The 23758-nt window shown below is 45.2% G+C and overlaps 1 protein-coding gene across 1 annotated transcript in view; it reads right to left on the reverse strand.

Moving 5' to 3' along the window:
- The window catches only part of fbxw4 (F-box and WD repeat domain containing 4), a 75606-nt gene that overhangs the window by 29351 nt on the left and 22497 nt on the right, over nucleotides 1-23758 (reverse strand). The window contains exons 6-8 of the mRNA XM_084076693.1: nucleotides 16638-16703; nucleotides 2888-3028; nucleotides 751-892 (exon numbers count right to left, since the gene is read on the reverse strand). Of these exons, the coding sequence (XP_083932819.1) occupies nucleotides 751-892; nucleotides 2888-3028; nucleotides 16638-16703 (349 nt within the window). The remainder of the gene's footprint in view (nucleotides 1-750; nucleotides 893-2887; nucleotides 3029-16637; nucleotides 16704-23758) is intronic.

Below are 23758 nucleotides of genomic sequence, written 5' to 3' on the forward strand. Positions count from 1 at the left end.
GTCTTGTCTTGCATGTCTTTCCTCTCTCTGACCTTGTTTTCTTGTCCTACTTGGGTCACGTTTCCCCCACATTCTGAATTCATAGACGTGTTTAATATCGCGTCATATAAGAACTGTGTTCCAAAAATAAACAAATTAGCACAGCGGTTTAACTCATATGGACATGAAGCATCAACTGACAGTGAGGAAACGTTAACGTTACCACCGCCGAATTAATACAATTTTTGCCAGAAACAGACTGTATCAAATATGAGTGACTGACTATCGTAAACGATACAGAGCCATGTCCCTGACAATATCGCCGGGATAATTTGTTTATTTTTGGACCACAATTCGTATATGAGATGATTCTAAGATGACCCAATGTTATTCTCCATAGAAAAATTACTTCCGTGACCCAGGGGACGAACAAGCGACGTCAGGACTTCGGTACTCTATTCACTCTCCTATCTGAAGTAAAGATAAATAAATAAGTTAAATAAAATGAAATACAACATTTCCATCTGCGAGGCTGTGTGTTATCTGCCATGGCGCTGGGTGTGTTTGAAGTCCATGGAGAGTAGGGATGTGGCCAGGGCAGCGTACAGGTGAGAGTTGTTGAACCTCAGACAGTAGACCGGACTGCTAGTTAGGTCTGACGAAAGCTGGAAAAACTACAGGAAAAAATAGGAAAGAAATCAAACACTCTTATTAAAAAAAGAGGGTTGTGCGGCTTAAAGAAAGTAGACACACGCAGAAGCACACGCGTACCTGTAGGCAATTGTTCTGCCGTTTATCCCAGAGCCGTACGACACCGTAGTAGGCGGAGCCACTGGCGATCATGTGATTTCCATCTGTCTGGATGCAGTAGAGTGCGCTGTCATGAGGCTCCTCCCACTCCATCACACACTTCCTGTTTGCTCAGAATAGAATAGAATGGAATAGAATAGACAGAGAGGAACATAACTTCATTGCCCACGCACAACATAAAACTTATTTTTACTATGCTAGAATTGGAGTGAAAAAAAATGGTTCTTGTATCAAGAATGTTGAGCACGCTATCACTTTTCTTCTACATTAAAAAGAAGAGATACAGAAATACTGTACATACATAATATCATGACAACATCAAAATAAATGGATGGGTTTACATATCAGGGACTATCATGGACCTCTAAACTGAGTATGTAGTGTGTGTGTGTGTGTGTGTGTGTGTGTGTGTGTGTGTGTGTGTGTGTGTGTGTGTGTGTGTGTGTGTGTGTGTGTGTGTGTGTGTGTGTGTGTGTGTGTGTGTGTGTGTGTGTGTGTGTGTGTAGGCTGCCTGGGTTAGTGGGAGGGCTAGGTTGATAGAGGGGAAGTATTTTGGGGGTTCTGCCAATACGGATCGATCCTCCATTAGTGGGGCATCATCAATAAGTGATGGGGAGGGACCAGGCAGACAGCAGGGCAGCAGACACGTCTGGACTCACACACACACACACACACACACACACGCACACGCACGCACACGCACACACACGCGCACACACACACACACACACACACACACACACACACACACACACACACACACACACACACACACACACACACACACACACGCACGCTCACACTCACACACACGATACCTATAAATCCACAACCTAATTTTTGCTGTCCACTGGGGGTGAGGTCACTCTTTGTCATTGTGTCCTCAAGGTGCTGGTGAGAGCTCAGAATAACAACATAACACACTCAGGTATACAGCTTTCTTTTCATCTCCTCTCCAGCACATTCACAACAGAAGAGTCACAATACATGACATGTCCTTTAGGGGTGAATGAAGTTTTGGATTAAACTGAATGGAATTAACCTGAATTTAATAATAAGGGATGTCTGCAGCCCACCAAGAGGTCATTAGTTGGTGTAGCAGCTTCCAATGGGTTTTAGGCATTGGTTGGCTGTTTTTGTTAGTTTTTGTTTTTTGCTTTGTTTGCTTGTTAGTTTTTGTTTTTTACTTGGAAAGGAATTGTTACAATCTTCCACAGTTCCCAGTTCCCTTGCCAGACAAACTGGGAGTCTTTTGAGAAGAGAGCAGGCTGATTTGGGGTAGTGTGTGCAACTTTTGAGTGTATGTATGGTGGGTGTTTGAGGGGAGAGGGAGATGATTTGGTATGTGTATGAGTGTGCATGTACAGTGCGTGTGTGTGTGTGTGTGTGTGTGTGTGTGTGTGTGTGTGTGTGTGTGTGTGTGTGCGGCTGTGCGCGTATGAGTGTGAGAGATTGTGTGTGTGTGTGTGTGTGTGTGTGTGTGTGTGTGTGTGTGTGTGTGTGTGTGTGTGTGTGTGTGTGTGTGTGTGTGTGTATGTGTGGTGCTTGGTTTTGGAAGGGTAGTCTCTGAATTATTGATGTCTAAAGAGGGGTCCCCCACAGCCTTCCTCCACCAGTACCCCGATCCCACCCCCTTTCACAAAACTCCCCAGAGCTAGCTGCCAATCAGATCACATTTGTCTTACTTGACTGATCCTTCCCCGAAATACATTCTCCCCCCTGTCGCCCAAGCCCCACCTCACTACCAACTAACTCCCCTCGTCGTGGGATAGCCGTGTTATCACACCCTGCCTGGTGTAAGCCAGAATGTCTGCACCAATGTGGGCACCGTGTGTGTGTGTGTGTGTGTGTGTGTGTGTGTGTGTGTGTGTGTGTGTGTGTGTGTGTGTGTGTGTGTGTGTGTGTGTGTGTGTGTGTGTGTGTGTGTGTGTGTGTGTGTGTGTGTGTGTCATTATGTGCAGCAGTATGTGTGGTACAGTGTAGTACAGACATCAGTACAGACTATTACATCAGTAGAGTTTCCAGACACAATAGTCTTCAGACCCCAGTACAGTCTCCAGAGAGAGGAACTGTAGGTTGGGGGTGTATGGTGCTGTACCTGGGGCTCAGCCGTAGGTCCCACATGCGGATGTAGGTGTCGTAACCACAGGAAATCAGCTGGAAGGGAGACTCGAACACCATGTCCAACACACCTGCACCGCGACGAAGTGCTGAACCAAGGACACTCACACACTCTGAGCTGGTGGAGAGACGGGAGAGAGAGAATGAAGGAAAGAGATGGGGGGGGGGGCATAGTCAGAAAGGGGAGAGGGAAAGAGAGACAGAGAAAGACTAGCAGTTAGTGCAATAAAATAAGTGAGATGACTGACTATCACACAGAGATGGTGAATTCTTGTGTTTTGAAATGTAGGTCGTATTATTGTGTATTTTGATTTGTCGGCCAACTGGCCAAGTCTGTGATCTTTGGTCCTATGATTTTATCTCCAGATACAGTAAATCACATCAGAACAGAGGATTTTAAATAGGGGGAAGCCCAAAACCATGGGGTCACCACTGTAGCATGTTTAAGAGTACACCTTGGCTTTTTTTCCCCAGTCTTAAATATATACTGTGTATAGGCCTGCCGGCTATTGACATCTCCAATTCAGGATGTCCTTTAGTGCCGACGATGAGGATGTGGAGTGTTCCGTTACACCCCAGAGCCACTCTGCATAGTAAATGAGCCTGTAAACCTCATTGATGTTGGGGATACTTTCATCACACCTGTCTCCATGGTCTTTAGCGTATACAGTATGTATGTGTTAGTGTGCGTGTGTGTGAGAGCATTTTACTTAGTCAGTCATTCTAAAGAGATGTGTCATTAATTGAACACAAATAAATGCTGTTACGGGCGCCGATGGCGTAGCAGTTAAGGCGCAACCACATATATAGGCTCTAATGCCCGACGACCTTTGCTGCGTGTTACTCCCTGTCTCTCACTCCCCGTTTCCTGTCACTCTCCACTAATACTATCCACATAAAGGTAGAAAAGCCCCAAAAAACAAATCTTTAAAAAAAACTCACTCATTATGATTAGATTAATAGTGGCACATCTTCAAAAATGGAACAAACATTACGTATTAAAAACATTGGTCATAACTGGCCAAATGCTCAAAACTCAAAATGCATGAATCACACGTCTTAGATGATTACATCGTAGGAATTAGCACAAAATCTATGTGGTGTAAAAGTGGGCGTAGAGGGTTAAAACAATGTGTGAACATTTAAGAAATTATATCTGGCTCCACTGTAGCTAAATGACATTTTGCAATACACACTAATGGCAAACATTTTTAGATTACAATGACACGCACACCGTCTACACTTGCACAATAAGGACAACTTTATGTATTTATTATTTTGCCTAAATAAAGTCGTCCTTTATTTATCCATTGTGAAAGTGTAGACGGTGTGCAGGTCATTTTATTTTATTGTCTTATCTAGTAGTGCCCTAGTAGTGCCCTGCCTACGCACCCGTCTCTGAGCTGATCAGGTGTGCATAAGACCTTTATTTTTCCTGTGAAACTTTTTTAGATTAAAAGTTAACCACTTAAACCGTCTAGACTTTGTAAACCGTACTTGCCAAAAATAGCCGGTCTACAAGCTCACAATGACACGTCGTGAGTTTGTAGATTGGTTTTTTTTGGCAAATGTTCCCCTGCAAATGTTCAAGTGGTTAAATATCTCAAAAAGTAAAAACAGAAAAAAGACCTGGGATGTGGGCATGGTGTTTTATGGGGCATGCATTAGAGCCCCACACAAGCCCAAACTCCAGCATTACCCTGGCCCGAAGTGTTCAAGCCCGGCTCAGCCCAAACCCGACAAGGGTCTGCTATTCTTCAGCTCGATCCCTACCTAAGACCCGACAACATCAATTTCATCAGGAAGCTGTTCGAGCCTTCCCTTGATCACCCTGGCCAATGCTCCACGTGGACTAGACTCACAAACTGTGGAATAAACTCCTTCTCGCAGTCAGAACTTCAGACTCAATTCAAATTTTCCACCATTTTCCATCCATATATCCTGGCTACTCTGGTTGCACCGTGTGATAACGTATACAGAATCCTTTATTATATCCCTTCCCCCATTGCCCCATGCCTTTTCATACTCGCACACAACCCCAAAACATTGTCACCACATGCCCCAGCCAGAGAGAAAGATGGAGAGAGGCAGACAACGAATGAGTCTGAGAGAGAGGGAGGAAGACAGAAAAGACGATGTACAACTGGTAATCACATGCTCTTTCATGGCTGTAGGTAGACATTTAACTGCATACATCGCTATTATTATTATTAGGGCACGCCTCCTGGAAGAGATTTGCGTTTTACTGAGCACACCTTTCTAGTTGATTTTTTAACTATGCCAAATTAGTGTGCTCATATACCTGAGTAGATGCGACTGTAATTTAGTATAGTTTAGTTGCACAGCAATTAAAGGTGTAGTGAAATGAAAAATATGTTTTTCACACTTTTAGAGCATATCCGTGGTCATCATATGGGCATACCTAACAATAGATACCAAAAAAAATGAAAAAAAACAATTTTTGTGAATTTTTACATCTAAAGTCCCTAAAAAGCCAATCTTAATTACTTCCTGTAAACGAAAACGTGCTGCGTGATGACATAATACAGCCTTCACGAATATAAATGAATCTTGATTACATGCACCTGTTTGATTCCCATAGCTGCACGTTCTTCAAACACAGCTGATTTTAATTACAGAGATACTCCGTTTTGAATCTCATTGAAGATGAGTGTATTACTCATTTTAAACTTCATCTGCACACTAAAATATGTATCTGAAAACATTATAGGTTAGAAATAAGCCAGGTAGTAGCAAACGTGCTTCACTGGCCGTCTCTCTCTCACTTGTAAACAAACACTAGCCGGGCTGAAGTGATTGAGATCCAACGTCCCATAGCCTGAAGGGGTGGGACCTTCTGATTGGTTTAGAGTCGTTGAGCCGACGTTTCGGGCTGAACCTTCAAAATAAAATGACCGAAAATGTCACTTCAGTGCGTCTTTAAGCTTAAAGACTAATTACTTCCTGCAGTATCATCATAACACACAATACATCGATAAATCAGTTTCCTAACTCTGGTTGTGGAGACCCAAAGCAGCACTGCGATCTATTCAGAGACACATTTAGACTTGGGACACCAGAGGAATGTAATAACTTACTGGTTGTCGTCTGGGATGCAGGACCTTGGAACTAGAAGATTCAAATACATTTAAAATGTATTTTTATGTGGGCTAGTTCAATGTTTTGTCCCGTGTCCCTCATTAGATTAGAATAGATTGGAGGAGATTAGATTAGACACACTACTGACCTATCTAGGGGTAAAGTGAACCATACTGGCTGAAGACCACCCAGAACAGATCAAAGCAGAACGAAACTCTCCTAAATATATCTATTTAAATAAAGGTTTTGATTCTGGAAATAGTGCTTACATTGCCAAGGTAGTCTTTATTGTTACGTCTTATGTACAGGTACATAAGAGTAAAACTTGTTTTTTTGTTCTTTTCAGATATTGTTGCATTAGTTAAAAATGAACTAGTAGTTACCAAGAATAAAAGACACAAACTTATTAACGTATTACAGATTGACATGATTGAAGTTTTGGGTTTTGGGTCAATGTCAATATAACTAACCCAGAAATGCTAGCAGTGGTAATGTGATATTGGATTTAAGTTAAATTACACTGCTTGATTCGAAGGATGTCTCCTAGATAGGTATACAGTTAACAGGCTAGTAGTAAAAACAACATTATGGTGGGTGTGAGAGAATTTGTGAGGAACGTGTGTGTGTGTGTGTGTGTGTGTGTGTGTGTGTGTGTGTGTGTGTGTGTGTGTGTGTGTGTGTGTGTGTGTGTGTGTGCAATCAAGCAAGAGAAAAGTGCATATGAGTGTGCATGAGACAGAGGAAAGGAATGAAGGAGGGAGGGAGGGGAGAGAAAGAGAGAGTGTGCGTAATACATCAAGTTTGTGCGTGCAAGCTGATGCGGTGTGACCTGCATGTGTGTGTGTGTGTGTGTGTGTGTGTGTGTGTGTGTGTGTGTGTGTGTGTGTGTGTGTGTGTGTGTGTGTGTGTGTCTAACACACAGCACCATGCTCTTGTGATCACAGCCCTCTCCTGCTCTGTTCCTCCGTCTCTTGTTTATTGGAGAATAACTTGCCCTCGGCAGGGCGGATTATTGCAGAATAACTGTCTCTTTGTTGCCGTTTAATTCCCTCCATGACCGTGACCATGTGCGACTCTCGCAAGTTTGATACCTGCCCCGTAGCAACTATTTAAAGGGGGCCGCCAGCCCTAGCGACCAAGTCCCCTGGCCCTTCGACTCGTGCCCCCCCTCCCTCGTCCCTGAAGCCCAATCCCCGGGGGCGGGCTGGTAATCCCCCCACCTAACCCCAGGGGGCCTTCTTATTGGACCAGGGCTTTCCCTGTGGGGCGCCTTATTGGATGAGAGCTTTCTCAGTGGCGGGGTCTCATGACTAAGCCCAGGCCAATGGGGTGTCCATGATGAGGCTTGGCCTGTGTCTGTGTGTGTGTATGTACGTCTGTGTGGGGTAGCGGCCCGCTCATTTTGCCCTTACCACTAAAGCCCAAAGGGGGCTTAAGCGCATGCTGGACAAAAGAGAAACTCATTGAGGGCCAAAAGGGATACGAGACCATTCATTCATAACTTAAATAATGATGTCTGGACAAGATCACAGCGTCGGCCGCTCAGGGCCTCCAGGAAAGGTAATGGGGTCAATTCAGAACTGTAACTATACGCCGTGTCCCAAACTACTAAGACCATAAACAATTACCCTCTTGGGATTCAAAAATTTAATCAATCAATGGATTGATAAGGCACCTTTTTTCAGAGTGGACCTCAAAGGCTTCCATAGATATGAAGGGGAGAAAAAGAAAGATGTGAGAACCAGTCCAAAATACCCACCTGAAGAAAAAGAAAAATCCAGGTTTCCATAAAAGAGGTCCTGACATCTGTGCAGGGATGTTAAAGCCAGTAATAGCACCGTGCAATGGGGGCCTGCGAGCGGCGCACAAAACAGCAGGGATTCTCAAATTGTTAGGTCAGCGTCTTTTATGGGGCCGCACATGATTACAGGATGGAGTAAAGTGTATAATCTGTCAGAATGACTGTATCTGCTTGTTGAGTTGGCGGGACGGATTCTCTGATCTGACCGTGCTTTCCCGTGTCACACGTCTGTCTGGGTCCATGGCATTTCCACATACCTGAGATCAGGCCTCACACTCACCCGTGGACTGGGGAAAGTGCCATGTGGGCAGACGGTACATAGCAAAATGTTAATTTTCAATACAGTAAGTACATTTTTGCACTGTTATAGTCAAATTAACGCTGAGGATTTTGATGTGTATAACATAATGAGTCATAACCATCATGTCTCGTCTGTTCTGGAGAGGACCTCTAGTGACTTCAGAGAGGAGATTGCAAACATGGGTAGTTAAAAAAACAAATAATCACAGGGCAGTTCATGTAGGTCAGACTCTTCACAACAAATCGTCTCAAAATTAATGGGAATGTGGTGTCGAGTGACGTCTACGGGATGTTGTCACATCAAGACTGCAACTTTCCCGTTTCACTTTGTTAACATTCTTTGCAGTTACGTAATGAAGAAGGAATCCAGAAGCGGTAGACAGTAGACACCAAAAACAACATGATGTATTCTCATCTTTGATTTGCAATATCTGTGTAGCATGGACGCAGGTAGCTAGCGGGTCACTGAGACGTGTCATTGATATCGGCTCATAGACCCTGAGAGCCCTAAAATCCAGGCACGAACCATTATTGGGGCTTCTAATACATTGGTGTGGTCGGTTTACTGTCACGGCATGCCGTCGAGGCTGAGGTCTAACGTTTGGACAAGTGGGATGTACAAAGGTCACTGGCAGAAAAGAAAGAGAGAGAGAGAGAGAGAGGGGCGCATAGTATGTGGGCAACCTGCAAAAGACATCACACGGGCAGTATAGTTGACAAAGAAAACACTGTTGTTGGAGATGCACAAGGGGATGAGAAGAATATCTTTTTCCTCCCTGTGGAATCACTGCGTGGCCTGTGGCGCTGCTCAAACTGTAGCAAGTTGGACTAAGATTGCTGAAGCTTGAATGGAAGCAATAAGTAAGAAGGTATCTCTGATATTAGGCGACTATTTACAAAAAGACATAAATGAATACCAACTTCTAGACCTGGGAATCACAAAAGAGGTTACACTCCTATAACGTTATGCAAAAAATATGCAGACATCAGAGACATAAGTGTCACTTTATAGAATAAAATCTCTCAATAAAAGGATAATTTTGCAGTGGGTACATCAACTCTTAATTTCTCACATAGCGGGCAACAATGCTGGTCTGCAGCCTTCTTGATTAAAAACTACTACCTGATATCCATATCCCTGTCTGAATAATATCTCTTTTAGTCTTATTCCCTTTTTGCTCCTCTACTTGTTCCCATGTACTGTACCCTTAGCCTCAGAGAGGGCGGTAATCTATCTAGCACTTACATTTTACTACCATTACTTCTCATCTTTTTTTCAAGTTCTGGACGTAAAAGTATTTTCTAGGTTGACAGGTATATGGCAGGCGATGACGAGGTAAATTATGTTTGGCTGTCTCTAATGCCACCCCTCTCTATGATGCACAGCTTCTGGTCCCACCTTCAAGTCTAGCAATTCAGATGTATGAACGACTAGGCTGTCCGACATGCCGCACAAACTAGTTCTCAAGAACTGTGCAGAAGCCTTAGCAACCACGAGTAAAATGTCTCAAACTTAAGACGTTACATGTACTTGCCGCTTGAGAATGAGCTATAGTTTCTGAGCTGACGTGGACTCCAGCAGGTTAGGCAGCTATGTTTTGGGGTAGGCAGACTGGCGGCCTGGGGGAAAGCGGGGACTTAACGATTGTTATGAAGGGACTGCCGGCTGTGTGACACAGGGTGTAAGTCCCGAGTTAAGCTTGTCTGGTCTCACTACAGGAGTCAGGGTGGCTCTGGGGGCCACACACACACACACACACACACACAAACACACACACACACACACACACACACACACACACACACACACACACACACACACACACACACACACACACACACACACACACACACACACACACACACACACACACACACACACACACACACACACACACACACACACACACACACTAGGGTTTAACATTTTCCGGGAAATAGCTAATTTTAATTCCCGGGAATTTTCAGACCTTTTCCCGGGCTTCCCGGGAATTCCCGTTAAAGGGTAAAAAAAAAAAAAAAGTGCCCAATAAATGCATTTATATGTAGATACTTAAATAGACAATTTTACACGAGGTGCCCAAAAGTCCCTATTGTGTCCACCTATGAACTTGCACTAATAATGACTTAATTTGATTTTTTAAAATCATATAAATATAATATATAAATATAATAGCCTGCGGAGATCTGCCCTGTTGCGCAGCGGGTGAAGACAATTAACTTAACGAGGAGCTGCGCTCAAAACGCACTCAAACAATGTCAAACTCTAGCTGCTGAAATAAACGTTCCATTTGTATCATTATTGACAAGAGAATTTGCAAAAGGAATATGTATTTATTGTCCATCAGAGCGCCGGTGAGGTCACAGCTTTTCTCTACTTTTGTAGGATATTGATTTGATAGCCTAAACTTGTCATTTGTTTGCAGTTATTAATTTATATTAGGCTACTTGCTGGATATTATAAGACTCCATTTTGAGATGTTGGCTGTATGTTATCTATATTTTGTTGTTTATCAAATGTGGGGTTTTGTAGTGTGATTTTGATGTGCACATGCATGCGCTGCCAGCACTGACAATCAATGAGACAGACAGCTGTTGTGCAGTTCACTTGTTCTACTGGGTAGTTCTAGTAAAATGGTAGTTTGAACGTTCTAAAATGCGTTCTAAAATGCAAGTAGGGTAGGCTACATTAATGATGATAAAAAAATCGGACCACATCGGTCTAATACTCTCTCTCTCTCTCTCTCTCTCCCCCCCTCTCCCCCTCTCTCTCTCTCTCTCTCTCTCGCTCTCTCTCTCGCTCTCTCTCTCTTCAGCTCTCCGGTCTGTCCTCTCTCTCTATCAAAAGCATTGCTTGGCTTGTGCGCATTCTAAGCTGGAAAATAGGCTCGATCAAACCTACCTAGGCTACTGTTTATGCAGCGTTTCACTTGATGATGTTGAATCTGAACTAGTCAACTGGTGTCTATACCATATTGACAGCAGAGGAAACAGTGAAATCAGCGTGCGCACTGTGCAGGGCAGGCATGGGGCATCACGGCCACTTGTGTTTTATTTTGTTCATTACTGTTACATTCATTCAGTGCGTCCCATATTGGTTCACAACGGGACGATGGGACCCTGCCCTGGTCGGCAACGCGGCAAGTAACTTTCCTAATTATAATAGTAATTCCTCCACGCTGTAGATAGGGCTTTCTACTAATTAGTATTCATCTCTAACAAGAAAAAAAAAAAAACGGGAAGCCCGGGAACCGAAGTGAATTCCCGGGATGGTAAAAAAACCCGAATTCCCGGGATTCCCGCATCCCGGGAATCCCGGTGTTAAACACTAACACACACACACACACACACACAGTGAGGAGCAATTAATGAATTGGCAGACTTTAACAACAAAAAAAAGACAAGAAGCTAAGGGCATTCTCTCTCAATGTGGGGACAGCTTAAGAAAAAGCGGTGTGTGTGTATTTCGTTTTTGTTAAATAGAAAGGAGTTGGTGGCTGTTGTGTGAGTAAGTCTGTGCACTAAACAGCAGCCTGGGGACGCGCTACGCCCTGCTGTCAAAAGCTTGCAGACAGGTAGAGAAAAGGAGTCCCACTGGGGTTTTCAGGCCCTAAAACAAACAGCAGACAGAGGAGAGCCATGCAACTCTGCAGGCCGTGGGCTCCACCGAGGTTCACTGTAGGAGCAGTGGGTGGCTTTGGATGGGGAGAGGAGGAGGGCTGAGGGTGCCTTCAGTGATGGCGATGTCAGTGGAAAGGGACCGACGGCCAACAATGACTACCCTCAAAACATCAGACACACATGCACGCACACACTTTCGCAAAAGGTTTCACAAGGGTTCGCACCAAAAACAATACCGCCACAATTTGTATTACAGAGCGACCTCCCCAATGCACACATTTAACCCCTGTTCTTTTCAGTGTCAGAAATGCAAGGAATTCAACCCTCTGTCCATTGGATGTTTAAAAGGAGGGTCCTTTTTTTAATGGAATGGTGGGTGGGGGTGGGGGGGGGGGTCTTGGGAGTCAGGAGCAACGCTCAGGGTTTACTTTCTTTGATGCCCCCCCGCCCTGTTTAGCCATGGGCGAAGGCGAGCGTGAAGAAGAAGTCGGGGCACTGCTATGCCGAAGGCGCCACTTGTGTGGGGACCCCCCCTCCCACACTCACACACACACCACCCACCCCTACTCTGTACGACTGATCAGAAGGCTCTTTGTGGCCCCGAAGATGAAAAAGACACAGAATTAATTGCGACGGTGGAGGAGGAGAAAGAAAAAGAAATGTGTTAAATGAAATTAAAATCAAAGCTACAAGTGAATGGCTGAATGGATGCCTGGGCTGCCCCCAGCCCCCACCACCACTTCCACCGTGCAACCCCAAACCAGGAGGAACCCCAGAGTAAAATGTGGAAGTGTTTTGACTTGCAACACTTAAAAGAGGGGTCAACAAACAGACAGTGATCTTTCTGTCAGTCATAAAAAGAAAGGCCCACAGCTTCTTCTTTCAATCAGATTCATTGCTGCTAGATTAATGAACCATGATTGTTGAATCGATTGTTGAACTATTGGGATTTTCTTCTGTCAATCAGATGGTTCTTGGTTAAAACTACAATCTGGACCTTTTCTTAATGAATACAATGTTATTTTAACTCACCGGCATGGTAGAGCATGACTAGGGGTTTGAATCCTTGGCAGTGCCTCCAGCTTGACTGAGCGCTACAATGAGCACAATTGGACGTGTTAGCGGGAGGGAGGCCGATCTCTGTCACTGCACTAGCAACTACTACTAGGTTGGTCAGGACGCTTGTTCAGTGGGAAGCTGAATTACGAGGGAATGTGTGTCCTTCCACATGTGTCATGCCCTCCTGGGGAAACTCATCACCGTCAGGTGAAAAGAAGCAGCTGGCGAGGCGACATCACGCGTATTTGAAGGGACACATGCTCGTCTACACCCTCCCTAATGAACCACCCAGTAGTCAACAGCAACAAGGGCCCACAGGACATCACGTTACAGTACAATATGTTAATACAATATAACTTGCACAACCTGCAGTGGTTGGAGGTGGTCTTCCTATTCTTCCTACGAGAAATATCAAAACTGGGGTGAGGTAGGACCACCTACCGGTTGAAAAGGTCAAACCACTGGGTTTGACACTAGATGTGCTGCCGCCATCTTTATTGCGTTTCGGACATCGTTGCAATTATCTCTCTGTTGGGAGAGGGCGACAGCAACCATGAAGAGATTGCAACTTTAACCGATGGTCACCAAATCCAAGAACATATAAAACACACCACAGAGGCCTGGGTCTGCTTCCCTTTAAAGATGCCTCTGGCTTGGTTGGGCGTTCTATTAAACACGAGTGGCAGTGTTCAAGGGTGGAAACCTGGCAGGGGATTGTGTACCAGCGACTCCTACTGGTTCAGCACCTGGGGAAGAACCACAGCGCGCATTATGCTCTCCCACTGGAACTCCTCACTGCCGACTGCTTGTCTAAAGCCCAGAACAACAGTGGTGGTTGGCAGTGACAGGGACCGCAGTACACATGAGGGGGATAGGCAAAGCAATGACTGAAGTAGGTAGAAAACAGAAAAATAACAGTGTAGACGATGCTATGTATGCATACAAGTAGATTTAGACTGAACGAAAGAGTTCTGGAGGGATGGCTGTGATAACATGTGTTTTTAATGGCACCTGTCTTTTTAAACATCTGTGATCATGCTGGAAGCTGAATAAACTTAACATAACTGCCCTCTTCCCCTGACCTTTTTATTTTGCTGTGTCGTTTACAATTGTACATCATCTGCACTTGTGTAACTGGGTAAAAACCTGTTTGGCTACAGCTCTCTACCTCTCCCATCCCTCCCCCTCTCTCTCCATCTCCCTCTGTCCTCTATTCCTCTCTCCATAAAAATAAAAAACAACCCACCCCGTGCTTTGTCCCGTAAACATCTCCAAAAAACGTCCGCCTCTATTTTCTGCCAACAACGTGGATGTGACAAATCATTCCTGGAAGATTTTTGTGGTCGTTCTCTCCTCTCTGATCCTGCTGGCGTACGGCTGCGGCAGCAGCTGTTTTCGCTGGCTGTTGTTTGGAGGCTGCAGGTGTAACTGTGTCTGTGTTTATGATGTTTTGGCTCGTGTGATTCCCTGAATCAAAGCAAGGTGCGGTTTCTCTGCTAATGCACGAGGGCTGAGGTCGATGCTGGTAGCCAGCATAGGGTATGAAGTGTGTGTGTGTGTGTGTGTGTGTGTGTGGGGGGGGGGGTGTAGCTGATGATGGTGGCACGCCTGGATAGGAACATGTGTTGTGCGCAAAGGGATTATCAGGGAAAGAGGATGGCTTGTTTTGCATGCATGGTCTGGTTGGATTTGTATGTGTGTGTGTGTGTGTGTGTGTGTGTGTGTGTGTGTGTGTGTGTGTGTGTGTGTGTGTGTGTGTGTGTGTGTGTGTGTGTGCACGCTCATGCAAGCATAGGCCAAGTAACACACACTTACGGTAGAGACCACAAGTGAAAACAATGTCAAACAGTGCACCCCCATCTACCACAGCCACCTATCTGTACGACTGCCCACTCCCTACCTGGTATGTACCTCTCAGCTGATTATCAGATGGAAACACACAATGGGGAGTGTCTGTGTGTGCATGTGCCTGCGTGCATGCTTATGCAAGGACAGTCCTGAAAACTACATACAGTAGGATGCTCAGCATTAGAACAAGTAAGTCAAGCAACTGATTCACGACAGAGTTAACGTACTTCTGAAGTTAAGAGGTTTCCATACAGTTTAGCTTTGGGATGAGAGCCGTTGGATGCTTCAAATATCTGTCTCAGAACCATGTTTCTCTGTTGAAAATACAACACCGGGGGACGGGACGGGGACATTGAGGACACATTATCTAGGTCTTAACACGTCAACGTCTTGTAACCATGTCAATTTTCCTCGCCCCCCCTCGTGTCCTGTTCTCTCAGCCTACCTGTTTCCACTTCCACTCTCCCTTTCTCTCTCCCCGTCTCTCCCACCCTGCCTCTGCCTTTATTTCTCTCTCTATCGTTCTCTCTCTCCCTCCCTATCTTTCTCTCTGTCTCTATCCTACCTGGTTCAAATTTCCATGTCATTTGGGAGCAGGAAGCTGTTTTGTGTCCAGCCCTGCGTTGTGTCAGGGTGTTGTAATTGGCCCAGGTAAAGCTGGGAATTACAGCCGTCCTGTCAGGCATGTATCAGGTTTAAGCCCTGGTTTTCAGAGACAGGAATTCTCAGGGAGGCCCCCTAACTTTGTGAATGTCTACCAGCACTTAACACTGGCTGGTTTAAATGCATGTACACCTGTTCATGTGCACATACGCATAGCATGTGTTTGCAAACTATGCACAATTCACACAAAGACAAATATACCTCATACATATGGTACATATACACACGTGCATGCAAGCTTAAGTATTACATATTACATAAATGCATGCATACACACATGCATACGCAGACACAACCAAGCACAAGCACAGAAGAAGCAGATACCACATGCATGCACAAACATGGTGTTGAGTACATGCCCAAGAACACAGTTGTGTGTGTATAATCTCACAAGGAGTGGACTTGCCATATTTTCCGAATGTTGGCCTATTATGAGATGTCCAGAAAACTAAGGGAAGCTAGATTTAATGTGGTTAAATTAACACTGAGGACTGTATACACACAGAGGAATGTTCAAAGAGCCGCTGATGAACCAACAACCACTGTGTTATTAGGACTTGTCTCTACATTCACCGATGCTGTGTGTCTGATTGGTCTGACAGACAGCCACAGGCGGGGCTTTCTGAAGACACCCTGTGAGGTTTGGTGCTTTGCGAGTTACTATGTGTAACTCTATACAGTTTGTCGGAGTGCAGTGAACTTGTGTGTGTGTGTGTGTGTGTGTGTGTGTGTGTGTGTGTGTGTGTGTGTGTGTGTGTGTGTGTGTGTCTGTGTGTTAGATATGTCTAAGTGACTGGAGACAGGACTGGATGGTATATCTAAACGAGTGGGAAAAAGCCCTTCTACCAACAGCATCTGCCAGGTGTGTCTTCTGGAGCAAGGCTATGAACACAGGTGCTCCAGTCAAGATGTTCCACGATTTAACGACATGAACCCTAGCATCCCTATTCTGGGCAAGTCATAACAGGCAAACCTTCAGTGAAAATAGACTCATAATGCGTCATGAACTTGTAGATCGTCTATTTTCGGTGAAGAGATTTGATGTAGGGCAAAAAAGGACAGGGTCCCTGTGTATAGAGTATAGATCCCTGAGGGACCCCAGTCAACAAAGTATGTATCAGCAAATGTTCATTTAACTGTGAAAGGGTAAAAGTTTACCCGCAACTACTAATAAGGGTAAAAGACGACATCTCCGCACTCTCTCTTTCCTGTCTCTCCAACATCCTATCATCGGCTGACTAAGGTTCATGGCGCTTACTCTGACCTTGCACTCTGAATATGAGTGTTGAGGGACGTGAACATTAGCTGTCGTGTCAGTGTGCCGTTATTCACTTACCGTTCCACATCCCAGATGCGAAGAGGGGAGAAGTTTTCGCAGCATGCGGTTCCTGTTACAAACGAGCTGTATGCCCACACACACACACACACACACACACACACACACACACACAGAGAGAGAGAGAGAAATGATAAACAGTAAGTATTCTGTAACAGGGAAGATTTACCGCCAAAAGAGTATAAACTCCATATGACAGAAATTGGATATGGAAACAAGCAGTCGTTCCCAAGCCCACCAGTACTGCAGTCTGCTTTCTCGTCCCCATTGTGTTAGCATCACCCTACAAACACACACACACACACACACACACACACACACACACACACACACACACACACACACACACACACACACACACACACACACACACACACACACACACACACACACACACACACACACACACACACACACACACACACACACTCACTCCCTGGTCTGACACACAACCAATTGTTTCCCACAAGAAGAAAAGGAGAGAAAAACTTAAACACTTGTGATCCTTTGACTGGAGTGACAGGTTGGAATTAGCCGCCAAGGTATGCACTGGTGAATGTGATGCATGGGGAGGCGAGGGCTAGGAGGTGAAAGGAGAGGGGAGGAGCTGTGCGGGAGAGAGGGGTGAGGGGAGTTTGAGGGTCCTGTGTAGAGGGTGGGGCGGTGACCAGGGGAGCGGACCAGCAGGGGGCCATCAGTTGGGCCGGGCCCATATCTCTGGAGCTTAGGCCTCCCTGCTGGGTTGACGGACGGGGGGGAGGACCCACCTTTCACTCAAGAGAGAGAAGGCAACTGACGCATGCCGTCAGCCTGATGGAGAAGCATGGACGTGGACGTTGAGGAAGAGAGGAACGCTAAAAAAAAAGAGTACCACTGGGCTTTCTCTTGCTCTTGGCTTGTCTCTCGTCCCACATCTAATACTTATCCAAAACATGCAATACATGGAAAGATAAATACAAAGGTAAAGCAAAGTAAAGATCCCTGTAGATGATCAGTTCTAAAAGACCAGATAAAGCACCTACACAGTCAAATTTACAGTTACAAAAGGATACATTAACACTGAGACAGTTATCTTTAAACCTTAGTTAATGTAAAAAATAAATAAATATTGATTGTCCTTTTTTAATAGATTTTTATGTTTTACTTCTTTTATTCTGTGAAGCACATTGGGTTGCACCGGCTATGTGTTATCCTATATTAACATTGGCTAGGGAAGGCAGGCCGGATGGCCGGCAGGCAGACCATGGCCACGTCACTCTGACATAACCATAAACAAACCACGGCCACTTCACTATGCCAACATAATCATAAACAAACCACGGCCAGACACGCCCAAATATGGAGTGTCTAAACTCAACGTGTCGTCATGTCATCAGGTACAAACAAATCAGTCAGCTCCATATATGGGCACAAAAGGGGGCATGCCCATATATGGGCATATAGTGATGACATCAGCGATTTCCATATATTGGGCATAAAAGGGACAAGGACTGACAACTACAGAGATCCGGTTGTACAAAGCCACAGATCCGAACGCTATGCCCATATATGGGTAGGTGTATATATGGGACCAACCGATTTCAAACTTGGCGCGTGCAGCGGCAAGGATTCGAGGGAGTGTGGTGCCCGCCGTCGAGTATAGTTCGGATATCCAGTTGGTCAGAACCGCCGATCCAACCGATATGCCCATATATGGGCATTCCAATATATGGGCATATACTGATGACATCAGAGATCTCCTTATTTGGGTTTAAAAGGGACATGGACTGACAGTTACAGAGATCTCCATATATGGGCATAAAAGGGACACAGGTAGACAGACAGAATCAGACATATGGGCACAAAAGGGACACAGACAAGACGAGTACAACTGGTACTCTGACTCGGACTCAGACATAGTGGTTGGATCAACAGTGCGACGTAGGTGTGAGGGCCCCATAGCGGCCCCAACTCTAAATTTGAGGGCCCTGTAGCAGCCCGGACCTTTAGTTAAGTATAAATAAAGTTTGAACGGTATAATTGTCTCTGCCAGGCCGAAGGCGTGGCCGAGACTACGATTTTGCCTCTGTCCGTCCGTCCGTGTGTGTGCGTGCGTGCGTCCATGTGTGTGTCCGTCTGTGTACAGCTAATCTCCGGCACCGTTGGCCCAATCGACGTGAAACTGTGCCCACACACACACACACACACACACACACACACACACACAACAATTTTCTTTATATTAATCCTACAGATTTTGTCACACAAATCGGTACACAGTATCTCTATAGTCATTTGATCAAGATGGATCTGTCCGAAGATTAGCTTCCAAACTTTGCAGGAGTGGTCCGTTTTGAACAAAATGCCTCAAATCATGAACACAGCGTCCAAATGGTGTGAAACTTTGCACGCACATTCCCACTAGGCCGAGGATTCTTTTTTTTATTCGAATATTCATTTTCATATTCAAATATACATATTTTCCCAATATTCGAATAATATTTGAATATCGAATATTCGTTTACCAGCCCTAGATTGCAGTGAAACTTCACATTGGCCTGTTATAGCGCCACCACGAGGGCGGTTTTGCACAAAAAGAAAGTGCTATTACTCCTTCAGATTTTGTCCAAACATCACGCAAATCGGAACACATTATATCTATAGTCATGTCATCAAGACGGACCTATCTGATTTTTCATATTTAATCCTGATTGGCTAAGATTGACTTCTACTACTGGCCTGGCAGAGACCTGTGCTCCGAGGAGCAACTTTTTCTAGTTAATTACTGTTACTGGTTATTTTTTATTCTTTTTAAATATAATAGCAAAAATAGCTAAAGTTCTAGAAGTTAGATCAGTTATTGTCACTATTTTTGCATGACACCAGTGTATGACAAAGTATAAAATAGGGCTTAAGTGGTTATCAGACTAATTGATTTAGCTGAATAAAAAAATGTATTCGATTTTTTTAAGTGTCAATTCGTTATGTAAAAAAACGTGATTCTGGTTGTTAGATTAGTCGCAACATATCACAGCAGGGACCCTGATTTCTTAGTCAACGATGATGACTGCATGGTCTAGTGCAGTACTTTTATGTGTGTGTAATAAATACATGTATGGGTGGGGGTGTATTATCTGTTGGCCCACATATATGAATGCATGTAAACAAGCAGCAGAGTGGTTTACATTCTGTGTCCGTCAATAGCCTGAGGAGAACTTGTTTTTTTTACTACGAAGGTATAATACTGAGCATTTTAGGATGAAATACCTTCCATAAGGTATTTCATTGAGGAAGCTGTCCAACAGTGGAACTGTTCATTACTGAACAATGTGACGGTGGCTGTCCACTCTGTTACTTCTTTAGTTTTTGTTTCTTGTTTGCTTGACTCTCTCTATTTTAAACTGTATGTTTTGCACTGGTTGTGACAGCACGAATTTCCCCTTTTGGGAAACAATCTCCAGGATTCGTCAGTGTGGCAGCCAGCGAGCATGCAGAAGCTATGGCTAGAGGGGAGTGTAAATCCTCAGTTAATTTAACACTGTGTGATCAAATAGACCCGTAAGGGTGGACACCTAAAGCGCAATACATACTTCCATTAGGGTTCGGACAGGCTTACCAAACTATATTTTGGAGAGTCAGGACATCTGGGGGTGCACAGGTTCTAGGGTTGGGATCCTTTAGGATTTGTATGATTCCGGTTCCTTAACGATTCTCTCTTAACGGTCCGATTCCTTAACGGTCCTATTTAACGATTATAGGGGGTTCCAAATGGACCCTAACAGGTCCCTAACTCTGAGAGTGTACAATACACTCTCAGAGTTATGGTGGTCCAGCCTGGGGCGCAGGGCGGCGGTCCAGCACCCTAGGCTGCAATGCCAGCCTGACAGCGTGTCACGGGTTCGAGTCCCGATCCCGACAACCTTTGCTGCGTGTCACTTCCCATCTCTCACCCTGTTTCCTGTCAGTCTACTGTCGTATCAATAAAGGCATAAAAGCCCAAAATTAAACTAGAAAAAGTGCTCCTCGGAGCACAAGTCTCCGCCAGGTCAGGTAGGTTATTTTGGCCTCCTGGTGGCGCTATAATAGGCCAATGGGAAAAGGGTGGCATTTCTTCCTAGGCCGTGCACGGCAATCGGACACTGCATTCATGATTTGAGGCATTTTGTTCTAAAAATGTGTTTTGCTAAATTTGACCTGCTGGTGGCGCTATAACAGGCCAATGTAAAAAGGGTGGCATTTGTTCCTCAACGTAGTGCAAATGTGCGTTCAAAGTTTCACCGCAATCGGAGGCTGCGTTCATGATTTGCGGCATTTTGTTCAAAACGGGCCACTCCTGCAAACTTTAGATGTCAATCTTAGCCAATCAGGATGGAATATGAAAAATCAAACAGATAAGTCTTGATCACCTGACTATAGAGATCATGTGTACCGATTTGCGTGAAATTTGGATCGAATGTGAAGGCTTAATATCAAAAAATGTGTTTTACATAAGTCGGCCTCCTGGTGGCGCTATAAAAAGCAAATGTGAAAAATGCAGGGCAAAGGTTTTTCCTTGACGTCTAGAGAGTGTGCATGCAAAGTTTTACACAGATCGGGACGGTTATAGGTAAAAACACGAATTGGCCTGTTATAGCGCCACCATGAGGCTGATTTAAACATTTTCAAATGGCATTTCTTCCTCGGCCTAATGGGAATGTGTGTGAAAAAAATCACATAAATTGCATGCTGTGTTCATGATTTGAGGCATTGTGTTTGAAACGGAGTACTCCTGCAAACTTTGGAAGCCAATTTTTGCCAATCAGGATGGAATATGAAAAATCTGAAATTAGACGTTTCTTTTAATGACTATAGAGATACTGTGTACCGATTTGTGGGATTTTTGGCCAAAATCTGTAGGAGTACTGTCCAAAAATGTGTTTTGCACAAATCGGCCTCCTGGTGGCGCTATAAAAGACCCATGAGAAAAATTTGGTCAGAGGTTCTGCTGTGGCATCCAGGGAGAGTGTGTGTGCACAGTTTCGCTGCGAGCAAGCCAACGGTGCCGGAGATTAGCTGTACACAGACAAGACAGAATGACACACGGACGGACGGACGGACGGACGGACGGACGGTAAAACATACTCTCTCGCCATGCCTTTCGGCCTGGCGGAGACAAAAATATATATACAGTATACGCCTTTGAAAATAGGATGTCTCGGCCAAAAATACATAGTAAAAAAGAAAATACACAGAAGCCGAGATACAGCATTTTTAAGTAATAAGTTAACTAAAAAAAACAAAAAAAACATCCAAACTCTTTGGCAGGCTGAGCCATAGCAGAATTCGACGAGTTAACTCGTCCATGGCAGGCAATGAGTTAAGGGTCTATTAGGGATTAAATACCAGGTCCCATTAGGGATTAAATACCAGGTCCCATTAGGGACCAAATACCAGGTGCCATTAGGGACCAAATACCAGGTCCCATTAGGGATAAAATACAAGGTCAACAGGATAGCATGGTAAGAGAGAGGGTGACAAGTGGAACGACTCTGGTTGACATGAAGAGAGGGCACTAGGGTTGGAGTGGGGTGACAAGGGTTGGTGATGGGGGGGTGTCAGGATGGGACATTGGGGTTGGATGATGACGAGGGTGAGTGCCAGGGTGGAGCGTACTGTAGGGGGGGGGGGTGGGGGGTTGTGGGAAGGTGGGGCAATGTCATCCAAAAGCCGAGGCGCGGACAGAGGCAGCTGTCAGGCCCGTTGGCAGGCCCCCAGTAATTAGTGTTGGGTAAACTCATTTACGGGCCCCAATCGGGTCGGAGCGGGCCCCCGCGGGCGAATATGCGTGGCGGGCGACCCCCTGACCCCTGTGCTGACACGGGATACAATAGAGGTTACGGTCACACTCGCTCGCCCGGACCCTATTACTCTCCATTACTCACATTACTCACTCCTCACTGGGCCCTGGCAGAGGGGAGGTGGTGGGAGGCAGAGGGGAGGTGAGGAGGCAGGAGGGAGGCAAAGGGTGAGACAGGCGGGAGGTGAGGAGGAGGCGCTGGGGGAAGACAGGACCATACAATGAATTAAATGAATAAATTAATTCCCTTCCCTTTCTCCCTCCTCTCCTCTCTTGCTCCCTCCCTCACCCCTCTGTGAGTGTTGTGAAGAGCCCTGATCTGGGGTCAGAGCTCTCACTGATATTATAGCTGCCAAGGTCAGAGCCTCTCTCTCGCCTAATGTGGGGCAGTGCCCTCCGTAAACACACACGCACACGCACATGCACACACGCACACGCACACACACACACACACACACACACACACACACACACACACGAACAGAGGAATACAGGAACACAGACACACACTCACACACAGTATGCTACATGTTTAATGCAACACAACAATACTACAAAACAAGCATAGACACACACACAACCTATCCTCCTGCCCCCCCCTAGCCTCCTCTCTCCTCTCCTCCCTCACTCCTCCTCATCATTAGCAGCATGCTGGGCCTCTGTTGGTGCGTTTGGGTAACCTCATCAGCTGCTTGGATTATCTAAGGACCTGTGTGGCAGGGTCACATAAACTCACTCAGCCCCCACTGGGAGCACACACCAACACACACACACACACACACACACACACACACACACGCAAACCTACACATGAGCACAGATACAAAACACATGCAACAGAAACAAATGTATTAAACATATGTAACATGTATAAATAAGTGCAATTATTGTATCCCACGCACGCACACGTGCACACATTCACACAGAAAACTCTCACAATCATGCACAAATACATTCTCTTGTTAATACAAGCAAAGGCACAGGCCAAGTGCGCTCAGAATAACACATGCACACGCTCACACACACACACACAGAGTGCGAGAGCCCCTGCTGGGAGTTTAGACCAACAGTACCAACATTGTTAGCTCCAAATCAACACGCTGACCGCACAGGACGCACCACGCTTTCCCAAGACCACCGCCAACATGCCTGCCTGTGTCCCACTCCAAGCCCATCCCGCATTCAGCTCTGAACTCACACACCACAAAGACAGGAGGCTTCACTGCCAGCGTCCTCAACAAAGCACATTAATTCCTCAACATCCATTCATAAGAACCGAGGGGAAAAAAATATATATGGCACTTAC

The sequence above is a fragment of the Gymnoscopelus microlampas genome, assembly GCF_963454915.1.
Source record: "Gymnoscopelus microlampas genome assembly, chromosome: 13".
Classification (NCBI taxonomy): Eukaryota; Metazoa; Chordata; class Actinopteri; order Myctophiformes; family Myctophidae; genus Gymnoscopelus; species Gymnoscopelus microlampas.